The 20,887-nt window shown below is 32.6% G+C and overlaps 1 protein-coding gene and 1 pseudogene across 2 annotated transcripts in view; both read left to right on the forward strand.

The window, feature by feature from the left end:
• Positions 1-2,671: 2,671 nt before the first annotated feature.
• The window catches only part of LOC148608424 (stalled ribosome sensor GCN1-like), a 47,860-nt gene continuing 29,644 nt past the window's right edge, over positions 2,672-20,887 (forward strand). Inside the window, exons 1-13 of the mRNA XM_088546990.1 lie at positions 2,672-2,889; positions 2,974-3,076; positions 5,125-5,323; positions 9,954-10,062; positions 11,388-11,486; positions 13,364-13,498; positions 15,508-15,576; positions 16,017-16,125; positions 17,921-17,995; positions 18,422-18,550; positions 19,381-19,533; positions 19,908-20,005; positions 20,488-20,563. Coding sequence (XP_088403116.1) covers positions 2,866-2,889; positions 2,974-3,076; positions 5,125-5,323; positions 9,954-10,062; positions 11,388-11,486; positions 13,364-13,498; positions 15,508-15,576; positions 16,017-16,125; positions 17,921-17,995; positions 18,422-18,550; positions 19,381-19,533; positions 19,908-20,005; positions 20,488-20,563 — 1,378 coding nt within the window. The 5' untranslated portion in view covers positions 2,672-2,865. The remainder of the gene's footprint in view (positions 2,890-2,973; positions 3,077-5,124; positions 5,324-9,953; positions 10,063-11,387; positions 11,487-13,363; positions 13,499-15,507; positions 15,577-16,016; positions 16,126-17,920; positions 17,996-18,421; positions 18,551-19,380; positions 19,534-19,907; positions 20,006-20,487; positions 20,564-20,887) is intronic.
• On the forward strand, positions 6,102-8,757 carry LOC148608425 (zinc finger protein 862-like; annotated as a pseudogene). The gene is made up of 2 exons (XR_015915538.1): positions 6,102-6,650; positions 7,021-8,757. The product of XR_015915538.1 is annotated as a zinc finger protein 862-like (transcript).

Genomic DNA, 20,887 nt, shown 5'->3' on the forward strand with positions numbered 1-20,887 from the left:
TAGACATCATAGAAAGAGTGGTTATAAATAATTACAGTATAATTTGGGGTTTAATATTAAATATTTTGAAAATCGAGTGTCTTAACATCTCATTATTCCAACAATTTAAAGTTAGTGGTCTTGACATTTACTGATATATTCAATGAAAGCTTTGAGGACTATTATTGAGCTGCTATTCAAAACAAATTGTATTTTTTTCTGTTAATGAGTTAAAGTTTTCATTATTACTTTTAAGCTTAATAATTATTTCTTTTCTATATGAATTGTAGGCTGGGCAATGAATAAAGAAGTGCAATTCATCTTCTATTTGCCCAGTGGTACATTTTGTGCAAATTCTGTTCTTTTGGGGGATATTTTTATATAGACCTTTCTCTTTTGCTAAAGAGTGGGCACTTATTCTATCTTTACAAATTGTTGACCTATCAGACTTGTATCTACAGACATCAACATTGGAAGGCCTTTCGTTTCGTCTATAGATAGTTTTATAGAAAGATAATTTATTGCTTTCACCTATACTAATATTTTGGTTTTGTATGGTTTGATCATGGAGTCTTTGTTCGATATCAGATAACACATTTTTGATATTGCTATTATTATCAATTAAGTAGTAATTTCTTTATCCATAATTTAATTGTTGTTATCCATTTATTTGAATCAGGGATATATGTATATATTTTGTTTACCAATGTATTCGCTGAATTGGAGATATGTTTCCAAAATTTTATTGCTAGTATTTTTACTTTCTGTTGTACAGGGTGTCTATTAAGCTCAATTAAGATAGCAACATTTGTTACTTGACTATGTATTCCTAAAATTTCTTTCATAAATTTGATGTAGAATTGTTCAAATGGGTCAGTATCATTAAGATTGCAATATGCACCCCACACTTCACTTCCATATGATGTTATTGACTTACAACTCAGTCAAACAGTTTTTCCAATAGACATCTAACATTCTTAAGTTCAATGGTTTTTTTTAATTTTTAACCAATTCTGTCAAAGCTTTTACTTTAAAGCTGCAAATTCTTTGTAATAAGTCAGTATTTACGAGTGTGTAGTCGACAACGCTACTTCCATTGTAGGTGGTACATGTATATTTACCATTAAGATCCCCTATTGTTCTTCCATTTAATATACGAAGACTTTCTTCTTTACAGTTGCTCATTGGCTTTTGTTACTTTGTATGTATGATTTTAGTTACTTTATGTTCTTCGTTGTGTATGTCTGTTTTCCATGTCGGGTCTTTGTCCCTGGATTGCATTCTTTTGATTACTCTCTTACAAAGGTTAAGAAGTAGTTTACCACTATTATTTGGATGCTTTTTATCCATGTTATTTCTAGGGGAGGGGGAGTCAAAAATATAATCATGATCATCGGGATTGGGGAGTTCTGATTCGTCAGATATGACAAATTCAGGGTTTAAGTTTGTGTACGCGTTGAAATCTCCTTGGATTACAATATCACCTTGAGAGCTATAGCGTTCAATGTCACTTAGGAGTTTGGAGTATACAACATTCAAATCTTGATTTTTCTAATATTAAAAAAATCTAATTTGTAATATTAGAAAATGAGTTTTTAATATTAAAAAATCATTTTTTAATATTAGAAAACACTTATTTTCTAATATTATAAATTCATTTTCTAATATTATAAATTCATTTTCTAATATTAGAAATTCATTTTCTAATATTACAAATTCCTGATTTAGTAATATTATTATATATCGCACATTTTGTAATATTACAAATTGAATTTGTAATAGTAGAAAATGAATTTGTAATATTAGAAAATCAGTCACATTTTTTAATATTACAAAATGATTTTCTAATATTGAAAAATCGTCATTGAATACAACAAATCCATTTTCTAATATTAGAAAATCAATTCCTAATATTCAAAAATAGTTTTTTTAATATTAGAAATTCAATTGAATTTTTAATATTAAAAATTATTTTTTAATATAAAAAAAGTGTTTTGTGATATAAGAAATCTAATTTGTAATAATAGAAAATAAATTTGTAATATCAAAAAAATAATTTTTTAATGTTAGAAAATGCTCATTTTTGTCAACTTTGGCTTGCCATAAAAAGCACTATAATAAAAGCAATGCAGACTAAAATTAAAAGCAGCTGAAACATCCTGCAGTATTGAATATTGAGTTTTATTAGTTAAACATATTAAAAGCATAACTATAAATCTGAAAGGGACAACTCTAGTAGGATACGTTTTTTTAACAAATGTACATGTACATCTGTATTTATAAGCTACAGTTAAAAGTGGACCCAAACAAAATGTTTGTGATTTAAGATTCTCAATCCAAAGATCTTTTTAAGTATTGAGTTTTCTATTTTTCTTTTCAAAAAAAGATTGTTTAAAGTGCTAGGACTAGAGCTATCCATCTATATAAGGTAAATAGCTGGTTTATTGTAAACTTTTAAATTTGTTATTGGTAGGCCTAGAACTTGACTGCAATTGACAAAATTTTAATTGACAGCTGATCATAAATCAATTTCTTCACAACACCATCATCTGCTAAAATAGAAAAAGGAAAACAAAACAAAACAAAACAAAACAGAAACAGAAACAAACAAAAACGATATGTGATTTTCGGAGAAATCTTCTGCGCTCCGTGTTTGACTTTCTTTTATAATTTTCATTCTTTTCTATCTCCTGATTGGAGATTTCCAGACACGATGATATCGAACTCCACATGTTTAAGGATTTAAATCTCAAATAAATGATATACAAAATCTGAAAAAGATCCATTGCAATTACTTTTCAGTAGAATATTACCAGTAGCTTAGTTTGATCGTACTACGTTTATAGAAGAAAACTTGTGGAACCGGCGATTGCACAACCACCCAGCATGGCGGAACATGCGGGACCTTCAGTAAGAAAAATACTTAAGATAACATTTTCACTTTACTTTTGTGTCTGTCAGTATCACCTTTACTTCACACCAATTCTTTTTCAGAGTGCTGAAGTACTGAAGAAATTTGCCCAGAATGTCTCGAACCCCAGCACTAAAGAACGTATACAGGTTTTGAGTGATGTGGCATTGTTTGTGGAGAAATCGGGTTGGTTATCTTCTTGTATTTAAAATTTTTAAATTTTTGTATTGGACACTCAATGTTTCTGTTTTAAGACACTGAGTTACAGGAGCAATTTCCAAAAAAAAATTGCCGAACTCAGTTTTTTGTTGAATCAAATATCAAACCCTTACAGCTAGTGAATGATTTTGTCAGTGAAACTTAACATTTGCATGCAAGACCGTTTAGTGTCTTGTTTTAACACTAAACATGCAGTATGCCCTCTTGAAACTGCACACCCTGATTTTTTAATATTTGCGGTGCAAAGATTTTTTAAAGGAACCAATGATCAATTTGTTTGAATAGTTTATTCAGATTAATATTTCACTTTTGATTTTGATGTAAGCAAACATTATTCTCAAACATTGACATATTTTAACAACAAATGGTATAGAAGATACGAAATTCTTGGATTGAAACAAACATAGAATATTGTTATTGTATGTGCATTAGGCAAAAAAAAAGTGTGTTTATGGTTACCTGACAGACCCTCATTTTATCGCCACGACGCTAACTTCTTTATCTGCAATTTTCTGAAATTCTGGAAATTCCTGCTTTTACCGTTCCCAGTACCAGTATTTATCATATTTAATAACAAGGCGGCCAAAAAAAAAAATATCTGACCTACTGACCCTATTTTTTTTCAGCATGTGACAGGAAACACACATTTTTTTTTGGGCTTAATGTTTTGACTTTTGAAAATGTATGTATATGATATTTTTGATACAGGATAAATGTATTGCAGTATGTGAATGGGCATGTTGGCATGGTTGTGTATACCATTTGAAAGCTTTTTTTTTCAAATATATACACTGAAATGTATGATGGGTCCAATTACTTTCAATGTAACTGATTAAATTACAATTACATTGCCACATGTACAATTATATTAAATTAATGTATATATCATTTCTGATAGGCTGTTTGGAAAATATAAGGCTTTGTGGAAAATATTAAATAGCATAGACAAAAAAAAAAAAGATAAAAGCGATATTTCTGTAGATACATTGTACAAGTTTTTCCTAGAACTAAATGAGAAAGAAAGCATTAATGAAAATGAAACTATTGATTTTGAAAATTTTGTTAACAGCATACCAAGTGAATTGTATGAATTACTTAATGATCCGATCACTGAGGACGAGTTAGTTAACAATATTAGAAATGTTAAAAAACACAAAGCCTGTGGAGTTGATGATATTCTTAATGACCTGTATACTTTGAAGATTTAGTACTCCATATAAGTATTGTACCAGAACTTTGGTCAGAAGGAATAATTGTACCTATTTACAAGAACAAAGGTTTGGCATCGGATGTTAAGTTGACAGTAATTAATAAATTAGTTGTGAGGTAATAAATATTCTATTCAAAACAATAGACTGTCCATAAAACAATGATGTATCCAATAGACCTACTGACAGTATGTTCACATGTATAGAACACTAGAATAAGCACTTTTTGTCATATCTTTGGATATTGTTCATATACACAATTTGAGATTTCTTTCTATTGTAGTCATATTGTAATAAAAAGTAATCCCAATTACAAGGTATTTGAAATGTAATTAATAAGTAAATTACATGTAATCAGTTTTAGGATGATTAATAATTACCATACTTACTTGAGGAAAATAATTGATTGCAGCTGATTACTGATTACACTTATCCCATCTCTGAATGGTATAAATTATTTCTCTTAATTATAATTTAGTGTTGAAACCTTGTATGCAGAACTCTTCCGTAAATGTGAAATTTATTTTTATGAAATTTGTCAGGAAGATTATGAGTCATTTGTAGATGTACATGAGGGAAGTTAAATATTATTTTGTTTCTTTGAAGGGAGGTAATTCATTTTAAGTGTTTAATATGATGCAAGTCCACTTTATATGAGAGGTTTGTATTTTTTGTTAGCTTGGTGGCAATACTTGTAGTTTAATTTCTTAATCATTTATTGTATTGTTATTTAAGTAGTAATCTAGGTAAGAATCATGCAAAATGTGATTCTTTTGAAGACTGGTACTTAACTATTTATCATTACAGATTTACCAGAGACTGCAGTGAAGGGTATTTTAAAATACCTTGTGCTGACCATAGGTACTTATCAAGATGCTAAGTCAAGAAGATTGGTGTTGGATGTCATCAAGGCCTTAACAAAGAAATTTCCAGCTACTGTAATGAAAAGTTCTGCTTCTGTTCTGGAACAAAAGTCATTGTTTTATACAAAGATGGCAAATGCAAGGTATAATACTGAGAACTTGTTTCTGAAAATCATTAGTTTAATGTTCATTATTTGATGACATAAATGTATAACACATGTATATGGTCATATCAGTTTAAATAACATTTAAAAAAAAACACTTTTAAACTACCTTCAGTGATACTAAGGTGACTGATTGTTGTGGATATTTTTGCATCTTTTGATTCATTGCTAACTGGCTGTTTGTCTAGTCTGGTAGTTAACTTTCCAGTTAGTGTCCACAATTTATTATTTTGAATTAGTTATTTAATTAAACTTAACCTTTTGTACTTTGAGCTTTAACACACATTTTCACGGTTGGCATTCCAATGGGAACAAATTGTGCTCCTTTACTTGCTGACCTATTCCTTCACTCTTTTGAGGCTGACTTTATAGCTGATCTGATCCAAAAGAAAGAATATCGTTTGGCTAGATCCTTTAATCTCAGTTTCCGCTATATAAATGAAGTATTATCTTTAAACAATCCTAATTTTGGGGATTTGATACATTGCATCAACCCCAAAGAACTTGAGATAAAGGATACTTCAGACACTGTGAAGTCAGCCTTATATCTTGACCTACACTTAGAAATCGATGGTAAAGGAAAACTATTTACCAAACTTTACGACAAACGTGATGACTTTTAATTCAGCATTGTCAACTTTCCTTTCATCTGTGGCAACATCCCTTCAGCACCTGCGTATGGAGTGTTCATATCACAACTCATACGTTTTGCCAGAGCTTGCTGAAACTACATAGACTTTTTTGTATCGTGCTAGAACTCTTAACAAATAGGCTTCTGGAACATGGTTATGTTGCTAAAAGATTGAAATCATCTCTACAGAAGTTTTATGGCAATCACAATGAACTTGTGGATTGTTATGGCATATCCATTGTACCATGAAAACTGATTTATTCAATGGGTCATAGTCAAAAATCTAAAAATAAGTCAACTACTACAAAGAGTCACAGTGATCGACTATTAAAGTCAAAATTTAAACCAGAGTGGTCAAAGATATTTCCATGCATATACTACAAAGATGGGGCAATGTACTGCCATGACTGCCAAGATGCTGGACTTACCAATACATTTTCTATTGGAAACAACACATTCCTAAAAGATAATATACAGAAGCACATCAACACTGCTGATCATAAACGGGCAGTCCAGTCCAAATCCATGAAGCCAGAATTTGAGCAAGGAGTGACTTCAGCCAATAAAACACACGAGTCAGATGTTACTAGCGCACTCAAAAACATATACTGGTTGGCGAGCAACAACTTACCCAACTCAATGTACACCCAAGTGAATGACCTTCTGATACATCATGTACGTGGTAGTTTATATGAAGTTATATTATTTATTAATAAAATAAAAAGATATATAAAGTAAACGTACATGAGACAAAAAACACGAAAAAATGTGTAATTGAAAGAAATTTTAATTTGATACACATATATAGTATAAAGTAAATGTACATGAAACAATGTATCTAAAAATTATCTAGCGATATCTGATTCAAGAAAGAAAAGACAAAATCATTTAAATTTCAATTTATAAACGATGAAAACAGGAAAACAACTTAATGTAAAGTAAATGTACATGAGACACTTATGGGAAATGGCAATTTTTTTATGTTTTTGTTGAAATTTTAACGTTTTTCAAAACACAATATCTTATGTTTTGTTTTCTTTTGCAGAATGTGGAAAGTGTCACCAACATTCAGAAGGCAAAGAATGCCAAATACACAATTCCAGATGCCATATCAGACTTCCAAGAAGCTTTAGTTGGTGTAGTTGATGAAGAAATAAAATCTGATTTGAAAAACTCTACGTTCTTTAGTGTAATGTTAGACAAGTCTACAGACCGTTCTACAGAAAAGACTCTTATGATTTATATTAGATATTTGAAAAATGGACAAAGTGTAACACGATTTTTATCTGTCTTTGAACTGTCTTCTGGTACTGCTGATACTATTTTTGAATGTGTTAAGTCTGTATTTAAATTGTATAATCTTCCTTTTCAGAAAAGTATTTCTATTGCTACTGACGGTGCAAATGTCATGACAGGTATCAGATCAGGTGTATCTACACGTTTCACAGAAGTAAACCCATACATTATAAAATCACATTGTATAGCCCACAGGCTAGCACTAGCAGCATCACAAGCAGCAAACTCAGTTCCATACCTTAAAAAGTACCAGGGTACACTGAATGAAATATACAAGTACATTTGTACTACCATTATTCATGCAAACACATGGCAGAGTTGAAATCAATGGCAGTAATTTTTGACAAGGCAGAGAAGAAGTTTCAGGAGGTCTTTGGTACAAGGTGGTTGTCCTTTGAAGGCAGTGTTGAGGCTCTGTTGTCAAACTTTGACATTCTAGTTGGTTGTTTGTTGTCTGATGAGCAGGGTGGTAATATCATAGCTTGTGGTCTTGTTAAGTTCATTTCTACTTTTGAGTTCCTGGCAGTTTCACACTTTATGGCTGATGTCATGTGTTTAGTTTGTAGGGTTAGTAGAGTGTTTCAGAAGGAAGATCTTACTTTCACTGTTGTTAAAGAGGCTTTGGATCCTGCTTGATCTGCTATATCTGACATGAAAACTACTCCAGGTCCTAGGTTGAAGTCATTGTTGTCTCAGGTTTTTACTGATGTTGAGGAGAAGGGTCATGTCATGTTCAATGGTAACTTGATCAAGTACAGTGCAACTCAGAAGTCCAACTTTGACAATCTTAAGGTGAGGTTTATTGACCAGTTAGTTTCTAATCTTCAGAGTCGTTTCCCATCACAGGACATTTTCAATGCTCTTTCTATCTTTGATCCCAAGTTGATTCCAGGGAAGGGTAGTCAGGAGCTTGTTTCCTATGGCAGTGGTCATGTGGATTTTCTTTGTAGGCATTTTGGACAGGACAAGAGTGAGTACAGTGCTTTGATCAGTGAGGTGCATTATAGAGAGGAATGGTCTATGTTGAGGCATGTTCTTTTAGGGTATAGAGGTTTGAGTATGGCAGATACTCTGTCTTCTTTGTTATCCAAGGGCAGTTTTTCTGATGACTATCTTAATGTTTCTAAATTGCTCTCTGTTTGTCTTCTTTCTGCTGTATCTTCTGTGGACTGTGAGAGGGGCTTTAGTAGGTACAATCTGATCAAGACCAGTCTGAGGAATAGGTTGAAGGTGGAATCAGTGAACACTCTTCTTAAGGTTTGTCTCCATCCTTCTGATATGGGTTCCTTTGATTTTAAGAGGGCTTTCACTTTGTGGTGCATGGCTAAGGACAGGAGGTTTATGCATTACTGATCAAGTAAACAGTGCTTTACATTCTTAGACACATGCCAGCAATAGTAGCTGATATATATAATTTTTAGATTTTTACACACGATAAGTATGACACAGTAACAAAGTATTTTTTTGCATTTTTTATTCATGAATAGTTGCTAATGTAGAAACTGTATGTTGTTATATATTTTTTATTAATATGAATTATCTGTTATTTATATACCAGTGCTGAAACAGAAATAAACATGTTATTATTTATAATATAGTTGTTATAAGTATATGTATATACATGCATGCGGATAAATTTGCAACGCGAAAAGAAAAAACAGTATTGAGATTTAGTCTTACGCAAAAGTGACTAATGGGTTGAAAATCCTGGCTAAATCCCTGCTTGATTACTCTTTGATTACCACTATAACCTTGGTACCCTTGATTACTCTTTCAAGATTATATATTTCATTTAACTAACCACCTAACCACTAGTACAATGGTGTACCCTACCTAGATATGTTGCTGAATTAATAGCTTTGTAAGTTACATCTAAGGTTTAGAAGTTATTGTTCTTTTCTTTTAATGTTATTTCAACCCAAGGGTATGTGTAATCACCAGACTGACTCTCTCAAGTCTACCAAGGGTATATGTAATCACAGACTGACTCTCTCAAGTCTACCAAGGGTATATGTGATCACCTGACTGACTCTCAAGTCTACCAAGGGTATATGTAATCACGAGACTTGACTCTCTCAAGTCTACCAAGGGTATATGTGATCACCAGACTAACTCTCAAGTCTACCAAGGGTATATGTGATCACCTGACTGACTCTTAAGTTTACCAAGGGTATATGTAATCACGAGACTGACTCTCTCAAGTCTACCAAGGGTATATGTGATCATCAGACTAACTCTCAAGTCTACCAAGGGTATATGTGATCACCTGACTGACACTTTCAAGTCTATCAAAGGAATTTGCGATCACCAGACTGACTCTCTCTAGTCTACCAAGGGTATATGTAATCACTAAACTAACTCTCAAGTCTACCAAGGGTATGTGAAATCACCAGGCTTAACTCTGTCAAGTCTACCATGGGTATATGTAATCACCAGACTGACTCAAGTCTACCAAGGGTATATATAATTACCAGACTGACTCTCAAGTCTACCAAGGGTATATGTGATCACCAGACTTAACTCTCTCAGGTTTCTGTGATACTGTTAATGTAGAATATGAAAAAGAAAACATTTTGTTTTTATTATTGATTTTTTGTGTCTGTTTCAATGTGCTTAGTTCATACATATATATGTTGTTTTTATAAGTTTGCTTGGTTGCAAATTTGTATTTTCTTTTTTCAGCCACAGCTCCTCAGGAGAGGCTCTCTATGCTCTTACATGGACCTGTGTTGTACTGACAACTGTCTATGGTAGCAAGGCACAGATATCAGAGGATGATACCAAACAGCTGGTAGGTTAAGAATGTTTTTGCTTCTTTTAATTTCAACATCATAAATAATTTAGCAAGGCTAATTTGTTATGATGTTGAATTTAAATAACATGAGTTGATATTTTCCGAGAGTAATTAATCCTATAAATCTAGTCTTAAACTGGCTGAAGATCATTGTTATTATTTACTGTCACATTATTATTTCAAGAATATATGGATAAATGCCTTTTTTAGACCCAGTGTATATGAACATGTGCACAATTACTGATTTTTTTTTACATTGTTTGAATGGTAAATACGAACTATATTGAATTGCAAATCATTAATATGACACTTTAAAAATACAAAAGGTTGACTTTCTCAGTACATGTAAAATGTAAAAACAGTTCCATTATATACTTATTTAAATATGTTGACACTGATTATATAAAATGGTAAACCTGTCATCATTAAGTCACATGGTAAAGTCTACCACTTTAGAAGAAATTCTTTGTGGAACCCACAGGTTGTAGATTGTAGCTCTCACTTGTAGATAGAAAATGTACTTTGGCCTGAAAAGAACTACAGTCAAACCTCGGTAGATCGAACTCCAAGGGACCGTTGTAATGTGTTCGAATTATCGTTAGTTTGAGAAATTGAAGTTTGTATATTTCCTGTTTTTTTATGTTGCTGGTCTGAGTCCGACTTTATTGTTAGAAATTGCTTACTTCTTACGAAGTTTTGTCAGTTAGTGGATCTTTTTCATTCACTTTCGGAAGATTATGTTGATTTGTGGATATTAAAAATGCTGTGTTCGCTCAGTACATGTATTAGAATTGTTATGATATAACAAATCTGCAACCTCTGGAACCTCTTATTTTGATGACACTTTAAAAAAAATGATGTGGGAGGGCAGCCTTTTTTTTTGTCAGAAGCAAATTAATGAAATTTTCTGTAAAGTATTTCATGATATACTGCTCAAGCTGATAAATATTTATTATGCAGTTCAGATATCATGCATGTGGATGAAAAGTTGTGTAGGAAACTCCATGGCATCAAAATCTTCCCAGTGAAACAATTTTGCATGATATTAGTGGCCATGTTTTAATCTATGTAAAATAACTGCATTTGTTGAAGCGTTTTGAACCTTCCTGTCAAGTGTGGAATCAATCCAGATGACAAATTTATAAAACCAAAACTGTTTTTCTGTGTGGGTTGCAAAAAAATAAATCAGGATTTTTTAATTTTTAATTTTTTGGCCACAGAATAAAAGTCGCTGATATGGGAGTGTTTTTGGGATGCAGCGGTGCCTTAGAATCTACACTATTTTTTTATAGCCTAATTTATTTTTATGTCAACCATTATAGGTAGCTGTACAATGTGGACTTGTTTATGGAGCTTTAGCTGCTGGTCATAAGGTTATCAACAAAGCTGTTTATAGGAAAATGAACAAAGTTTTTACATGTGTAAGTTACAGCTAAAGAAGTGTATGTCATTGTCATAAAAGAGATTACATTTAAAAAAAAACTCAAGATATAGTATAGTGAATAGTGGGGAGTTTTCAGGGGTTACTTATTTTCATGTTTTAAGTGGTCTGCATAAAAACAGCATAATAAATTCTGTGAAATATATACTCTGAGCTAAAGCGCTTAGAACGACACTTATCATTCACCAAAATTACAATGCCAAATTTGTATACATTTTAATATAACGCTAAAAATTTGTGTTTGAATTCTGGTAAGGCACTGTCAAAGTTGTCTCTGTGTCGTTGTTGTCTGTAGGCACTTATTATTCATGCTTTTGTTTGAGTATTAGTTGATTGCTCTTTATAGATTTTTATAACAAGGTTCCAAACCACAAAAGGAATTTTGGTATTGGTTGTGGGGGTTATGGCCCAAACTGTTTTAAATTAGGGGACAAAAGGGGCCCAAAACAAGTATTTCATAGAATTTAACTATGTAACTCCAGTATAACCATAGGTATGTCTATAATATTGTTCCACAATATTCAATACCACAAGAGTTAGACTTGGATTAATTTTGGGAATAAAAACTTGAACTTTTCAGAAATTAGGAACCAAAACGTATAGGGCAGAAACATGCATTTTCCTTATGTCCTGACAATAACTTGACTACTAGTAAATTAGTCTCTTAGAAAATGTATTACAAGATGCAATACCCCTAAAGAAAGACTGAGAATGATTTTGGGGGTAAGGACTTAAACCTTGTAGTAATTAGGGACCCAAAAGGGGTCTGAAACAGGCATTTTCCATATGTCCATATTGTAACTTGAGTTGAAGGGAATGAATCTTACTACAAGGTGCCATACCACAAAGGATTACTTGGATCAATTTTTGGGGTTGTGACTTGAGTCATATAGGAATAAGAGGCCAGAAACAAGTTTTTCTTGATAATTTAGGTCAAAAAGGTATGAATTGCTTGGAAATTGTACCACAAGGTGCCATATCCCCACAAGGAGTTTGGGATTGATTTGTAGGTTTTGAGTTCAATCATTTAGAAATAAGTGGCCAAAAGGTGACCACTTAGTTCTGGTCAGATTTTTATCACGTGTCAAATATCTGATTGTAAACAAATTTTAAAGCTGTGTCAGGTTTGAATGGTGTGTACATACTTGCCCGTATTGTTCAGGATTGGACCTCTGTAGTCATATCAAGCTGCACACTGCCAAGCATTTAATTTTCCTTAAAAGTACCAAAATTCACACCCACAAGAAAAAAACAAAAAAAACAAGCATAGTGTAATTTGACTATTTGCACTATTAGTATCAAGGAAAACAGACAATATTTTCCATATCATGCTGGACATTTGACTTGTAATTTTATTGAAATGCACTGAAAATGAACATTTCATTGGCAGATTACTCTGTCAAAAACCTCATTTTTCTAAGATTATATTGAAAAAAAATTGGAGCAAAGCCAATGATGCAGAGATCAAATAATGGTCTTTTCAAATAGAAAAAGTATCCTTGAGTGATATTTTATTGTCAGATTGGTGGGTTTTTGACATGCATGTTTCTGATTTTTCCCATTTTGCCTGATTCTTACAAATACTTACACAGAAATGCTGAAGTGTAACTGGAGTGGATCTTAACTAAAAGTACAAGTTTTAAAATGATCCAAAATATTAAGAAAATGATTACTGATTTAAATACATATTTACTACATCATAAATGACATTGAAACCTGTCTAATCTGAACCCTGAATAATCTTAAAACCTGTCTATACCAGACACCTGTCTATTCCAGTCACATTTTAAAGTCTCGCACAGAAAAATCCAACTTCCTCTATGTGTACCATAATCATTGGGTATGTATTTATTCTAGGCAGATAAAATGTTGGAGCTGTATGGTAAAATATTACAGTCTGTGGAACCATCTATGTATAACCTAGCAGCTGCCAGTGTACTGATGAAATATCTGTATTACATCAGAAACCAAGATCTTATCTCTAAATTCAAGGTATATATTTGTTGTTGTATATAGGTGAATGGATAAGGTAGTGACAAGTACTTTGTTGTTGTATATGGGTGAATGGGTAAGGTAGTGACAAGTAGTTTGTTGTTGTATATAGGTCAGTGGATAAGGTAGTGACAAGTAGTTTGTTGTTGTATATAGGTCAGTGGATAAGGTAGTGACAAGTACTTTGTTGTTGTATATAGATGAATGGGTAAGGTATTGACAAGCAGTTTGTTGTTGTATATAGGTGAATGGATAAGGTAGTGACAAGTACTTTGTTGTTGTATATAGGTGAATTGATAAGGTAGTGACAAGTACTTAGTTGTTGTATATAGGTGGATGGATAAGGTATTGACAAGTAGTTTGTTGTTGTATATAGGTGAATAGATAAGGTAGTGACAAGTAGTTTGTTGTTGTATATAGGTGAATGGATAAGGTAGTGACAAGTAGTTTGTTGTTGTATATAGGTGAATGGATAAGGTAGTGACAAGTAGTTTGTTGTTGTATATAGGTGAATAGATAAGGTAGTGACAAGTACTTAGTTGTTGTATATAGGTGGATGGATAAGGTAGTGACAAGTAGTTTGTTGTTGTATATAGGTGAATGGATAAGGTAGTGACAAGTAGTTTGTTGTTGTATATAGGTCAGTGGATAAGGTAGTGACAAGTAGTTTGTTGTTGTATATAGGTGAATGGATAAGGTAGTGACAAGTACTTTGTTGTTGTATATGGGTGAATGGATAAGGTAGTGACAAGTACTTTGTTGTTGTATATGGGTGAATGGGTAAGGTAGTGACAAGTAGTTTGTTGTTGTATATAGGTCAGTGGATAAGGTAGTGACAAGTAGTTTGTTGTTGTATATAGGTGAATGGATAAGGTAGTGACAAGTACTTTGTTGTTGTATATAGGTGAATGGATAAGGTAGTGACAAGTAGTTTGTTGTTGTATATAGGTGAATGGATAAGGTAGTGACAAGTAGTTTGTTGTTGTATATAGGTGAATGGATAAGGTAGTGACAAGTAGTTTGTTGTTGTATATAGGTGAATAGATAAGGTAGTGACAAGTACTTAGTTGTTGTATATAGGTGGATGGATAAGGTAGTGACAAGTAGTTTGTTGTTGTATATAGGTCAGTGGATAAGGTAGTGACAAGTAGTTTGTTGTTGTATATAGGTCAGTGGATAAGGTAGTGACAAGTAGTTTGTTGTTGTATATAGGTGAATGGATAAGGTAGTGACAAGTACTTTGTTGTTGTATATAGGTGAATGGATAAGGTAGTGACAAGTACTTTGTTGTTGTATATGGGTGAATGGGTAAGGTAGTGACAAGTAGTTTGTTGTTGTATATAGGTCAGTGGATAAGGTAGTGACAAGTAGTTTGTTGTTGTATATAGGTGAATGGATAAGGTAGTGACAAGTAGTTTGTTGTTGTATATAGGTGAATGGATAAGGTAGTGACAAGTACTTTGTTGTTGTATATAGGTGAATGGATAAGGTAGTGACAAGTAGTTTGTTGTTGTATATAGGTGAATGGGTAAGGTATTGACAAGTAGTTTGTTGTTGTATATAGGTCAGTGGATAAGGTAGTGACAAGTAGTTTGTTGTTGTATATAGGTGAATGGATAAGGTAGTGACAAGTAGTTTGTTGTTGTATATAGATCAGTGGATAAGGTAGTGACAAGTACTTTGTTGTTGGGTTATTCTTATTTTAATGCTGCCATTTTAAGGTGACATTGAAACTTAAAAAAATGTCATTTGTTAACCTGAAATCAGTCAAACAGATTTTTATAAAATCTCTGTACTTATAAAACTAAGTACATGTATTTATTCATTTTTAGTCTGTATAAATTTTAGAGTATTTGAAATAAAGTCTTGTTCATTCTTTCTTTATAGCCATTTATCCAACCATCAGGACTACGGACTACCTCTTTTTATATGTTTTTATTTTTCAGTGCATACATTTTATTTTGCATGATTTTATACCAGTTACATCAAGTATCTTTTCTCCTTTTCAGGACAAATTCCTAGAAATGTTTGTAAAGCAGTTGATGGGAAGTAGAAGTAAACCACCTAAAGAATTATTGGTACGTACAGAAATGTGAAATTTTTAATTATGTGATTCCTTTGATATTCCTTGCTAATTGAACAAGGCAATGACAATATGGTTAATACATGTATGTAGTTTAGACATTCCTATTGAGACTTGACTCATCAAATTTACATGTACATTAATTATAATGTATAGTATAACCATTGAACCTCACAATAAAATTCTGATGAAGATGGAAGATGTAATTTTCAAGAGGATAGAGAACTCCCATAACCAATGAGGTCTTACTAGTTCCTTTACAAAAATGTACATAAGTAATAACCTTAAAACCATCACATAGTTATATTAGTACACATATTATTGAAAGCCATTTCAACAACCACTTGATAACTTGATACATGTGAAGGGGAATGTACCAGTCCAAGATTACATTTGTACTAATTGGTTTTAAATGTTAATGTTTTCCCTATTAAGGTCAACTGTAAAGATGTACTGAGACATTGTACCCATGAGGATATGAAGAACCAGATGGTACCAGCAGCTCAGAAGGCTATGTTAAGGAACCCTGAAATTATCTTACAAAGTAGGTATATACATGTACATGTACACAGAGAATTTCAGATATAAAGGCCAATATATTGGGATCTAACAATAAAGTAGAAACTTTACCAAGTAGCTGGTATCCAATAGGCCAAGAAAGTGGGGTCTAACAACTGAGTAGAAACTTCACCAAGAGGCTGGTATCCAATATGCCAAGAAAGTGGGATCTAACAACAGAGTAGAAACTTTACCAAGTAGCTGGTATCCAATAGGCCAAGAAAGTGGGGTCTAACAACTGAGTAGAAACTTCACCAAGAGGCTGGTATCCAATATGCCAAGAAAGTGGGATCTAACAACAGAGTAGAAACTTTACCAAGAGGCTGATATCCAGTATACCAAGAAAGTGGGGTCTAACAGTAGAGTAGACATTTTACCAAGAGCTTGGTATTCAATAGGCCAAGAAAGTGGGATCTAACAACAGAGTAGAAACTTAACAAAGAGGCTGGTATTCAATATGCCAAGAAAGTGGGGTCTAACAACAGAGTAGAAACTTTACCAAGAGGCTGGTATCCAATAGGCCAAGAAAGTGGGGTCTAACAACAGAGTAGAAACTTTACCAAGAGGCTGGTATCCAATAGGCCAAGAAAGTGGGGTCTAACAATAGAGTAGAAATTTTACCAAGAGCCTGGTATCCAATAGCCCAAAAAAGTGGGATCAAACAACAGAGTGGAAATTTTACCAAGAGCCTTGTATCCAATATGCCAAGAAAGTGGGATCTAACAACAGAGTAGAAACTTGACCAAGAGCCTGATATCCAATATGCCAAGAAAGTGGGGTCTAACAGTAGAGTAGACATTTTACCAAGAGCTTGGTATTCAAAAGGCCAAGAAAGTGGGATCTAACAACAGAGTAGAAACTTGACCAAGAGCCTGATATCCAATATGCCAAGAAAGTGGGGTCTAACAGTAGAGTAGACATTTTACCAAGAGCTTGGTATTCAATATGCCAAGAAAGTGGGATCTGACAACAGACTAGAAACTTAACAAAGAGGCTGGTATCCAATATGCCAAGAAAGTGGGATCAAACAACAGAGGGGAAATTTTACCAAGAGCCTGGTATCCAATATGCCAAGAAAGTGGGATCAAACAACAGAGGGAAATTTTACCAAGTAGCTGGTATCCAATAGGCCAAGAAAGTGGGATCTAACAACAGTGTAGAAACTTTACCAAGAGGCTGGTATTCAATAAGCCAAGAAAGTGGGATCTAACAACAGAGTAGAAACTTGACCAAGAGGCTGGTATCCAATGGGCCAAGGAAGAAGATTACTCCTTGTTTCTCCTGACTTTTTTTGTTTGTACTGATGTTCAGATATTGAGAGGGCACTGCATTAATCTTAAGACTCTATAACATTTTAGGTGTCCATTGCAATGAAATTTAATTTTCTACAGTCAATATCTGTTTTCCAGGGGGTACCAATGATAAGCCTTTGCTCACAATATATCTTGTGATTCTTGCAGATGTGTGTTAACATGAAGAAAAGTTGTTTGATTTAAGGAGGGAGACCTAGGGTAAGGGACACAACTTGTAAAAATCATTGGAATGTTTGTATTTAGCATTTTACATCAATCTCATGTAAGCATCAAAGTAACTTGGATTGATTTTATTGTGTTTCAAATGAAAGCTTGATAGGCTTTGGTGAAATTGAATATGATACAAAAGTATTACTGATTTCAAGAATTGTTTCCCTTACCCTAGGTCTACATGTACCTCCTAAATGTACATTTGTATACTTTCATTATGTTTAAACATTGTATTTGAAACACATTTTGATATTACAGGTGTAGATTACATGATGTCAGGATTGTCTCTGGATTTAGGACAATATGCTCTGGATCTATCTAAAATCATTGGTAGTAAGTATACATTTATGAAATTAGTTTGAGTGGTTCTCTTAGAGTGGAAACAATTTATGAAAAAAAAATAGCATAGAAGAAAATATGTTTGTACTTAAGTAATAAATAAGTAAAGTGTATTAGTGTTGACTGTTACTGAAATGGTATGTTATGTTATTGAACTTCTGAAAGGTTCAGTTTTACTTCAAAGTGATGAACGTTCTGAATTTTTGAAGGTTTGAATCAATGGCTTCTTTTAGCAAAGCCAAAAGTCTACAATGAAGTGAGAAAGAAAAGGGTTAAAGGTCCTTGGATAAAAATTTGAGAATCCTAGACCTTAGACTGCAACTAATTTGAACCCATGCTATTTGCTTATGTTAATACTTAGAATGTAGTAGAAATAAAAGGAAAAAAAGGTCTTGTATTTAACCAACATTTATTTTACAGCTCAGTTTAGCTCTAAAGATGATAACACCAGACAGGAAGCTGCCCTGGCTTTCAGAAGCTTGGCTGAACAATGTAGTGACCATGAAGCTATAGAGAAAATTGTTACCCATTTATTTGGAGTACTTAATGGTAATTATATTTATAATAAAAGGTGTGATGTTCAGAAAATGTCAATGAGAAAATGGTCTGACTTTGATAAAACATGATCCTACTCTTTGACTACCTCTCCATCCAGTGGTCACCATTCATAAAGACACAACACATCTACAATGTAATTTTCAATTTACCATTAACTGTTACACCTTATTAAAAAAATGTGTTATTGTGTTCAGTACCAGCCAAAAATTGGCTTACTATGCCTTTGATCCAGTCTATGATAATGAAGAAAACGTTCTCTTCATGCAGGTTTTTTTTTTTTCAATAAAAATTACAATGAAATAATAAAAAGAGGGCAAGCATATACATTTTTTAAAAAACATTAACTTATAAAAATTCTTTACAATGGACCTACACACAGTAGGGTGATAAACATGACTGTTTACAACCATAGTTACTTGGTAAATTCTTATACAGTTAATGATTAGTCTTTTCCAGAAAAAATGTCTCAAGGGGGGACAGAATGCAGTTGATTTATTAATGTGTTGGTGGGGGTAAAATTTGAATTTTTCTTATAAGACAAATGTATTGCATCTTGATTTTAATGTGTTGATGGTACCCCTAAATATCATGGGTGTTTTGCCCCAAGGACACACTTTTTTATGGAATAGCCCTTAATTATTTTGCACTCTGCTAGTCCTTTTTAATGTATACATGTTTCAAGGCTTGCCATCAATATTCTATAAAATTTAAATACCTAACATGTATTTCTTTTCAGATTACTTCTACATAATTTTTTGTTATAAACCTTATTTAAATCTGGAGTTCAACCTTGCAGTCTACATTTGTTTGAACTTTTTTAGGTTCTGAGGGAAAATTAAGTATGGCTGACCAGAGAATAAGTGTCCTTCAGGCAATTGGAAATGTCAGTAAGAATGCTGTAAGTGGTGCAAACACAGTACAGAACCTGAGTACCAATGTATCTGAGAACTTCCTGTCACTTCTCCAATCTGAAGGTAAATTGTTACAATCTTTTGTTATCAAATTTGGAATATTAAAACATTCAGTGTTTTTGTAGAAATAGAAACAACAGAAAATTAATGTCTATACACCAAAAAGTGGGAAAATTTACGAATTTATACATGTAAAATCCAGTAAAAAATTAAGGCACATGTAGAACAGATATTTTTATGTGCAAAAAAGTTGAATGTGTATGACTAGATGTAATATGCAGGGTCATTTACCTAATGGTTAAATTAAAGTACATTTATGGTGTTAAAAACAATATGCACATGTTGAACTTCAAATCTCTACCCTTTATTTATATATATTTAAACATATTTACATAAATGTACATGTATTTTTTATGTGATATGATTACTTTCGACAGTCCATGAGGGTACCTTGGTACATTCCCTACAGATGTTATCTTTGTGGTGTACTAAGTTCTATACCTGTGTTCCTGACAAACTCATTCAATGGTTCAAGGTTAGAGATTGTTTAGTACTTAGGAAGTCTTATCATTTATTGATTAATGTATAGAAGTACATGTAGATATTTTAACTTTAAGATTTGAATACTTTTAATAATGTAGAATTACGTATTGTAAAGTCAGAAATTATAGTGAAAGTTGTGAAAGGTTTTAATCATTCTATTGTATGATATAATATTTACCTTCGTTGGCGTAGGATTTTTCACATTTTGCAAGTTTTATTACCAATATACATGTAACTGACCTGATTATTGTTATTAATGTATACATTGTATTACCAATATACATGTAACTGACCTGAATATTTTATGCACTTGACCTATTCTGGCTTAGCAGAACAAGTTATTTGTTTAAAGAATATGATGTGTGCATACACAGCTTAATGATTTCATTTTCATTGTGAAAGATCAAGATAGTTGACCTTTATATTTTCAATGTAAAAAGAAACCCTTTAAGTAGTTTATTATATCCATTTCAGAAAGGAATGGGGTTAAGGACATCTACATCAGCAGTAAGAAATTCTTACCTTCAGTGTATGAACTCAGCCTTCCAAGGTATATTTACTCTACAGTATGCATGGTGATTTTGGGTGAAATTTAATTTTAAAATGTATCTCCAGGAAATGAAGATAAATAATTTTAATTTAAACATTGGTTGTATCTACAGTATTCTTTATGTATTCCACTCATTAGTGTAAAATATGCCCCCCCCTTTTATACAAATGTTTTCAAAAATACAACATGGTGTCAATAAGTAACAACTTCAGTTCTTATGATAACTTCTTCCAGAAATTTCACCTGAAAAATAATCTAGAAACTCCCTATTTTAGTGTGTTTCACGTACCCTCTTCTGGAAATGAGGAAAAATTTTGTTGAATA

Source organism: Perna viridis, chromosome 9 (genome assembly GCF_037379345.1).
Source record: "Perna viridis isolate PV_CMFRI_1.1 ecotype Kerala chromosome 9, ASM3737934v1, whole genome shotgun sequence".
In the NCBI taxonomy this organism is placed as follows: Eukaryota; Metazoa; Mollusca; class Bivalvia; order Mytilida; family Mytilidae; genus Perna; species Perna viridis.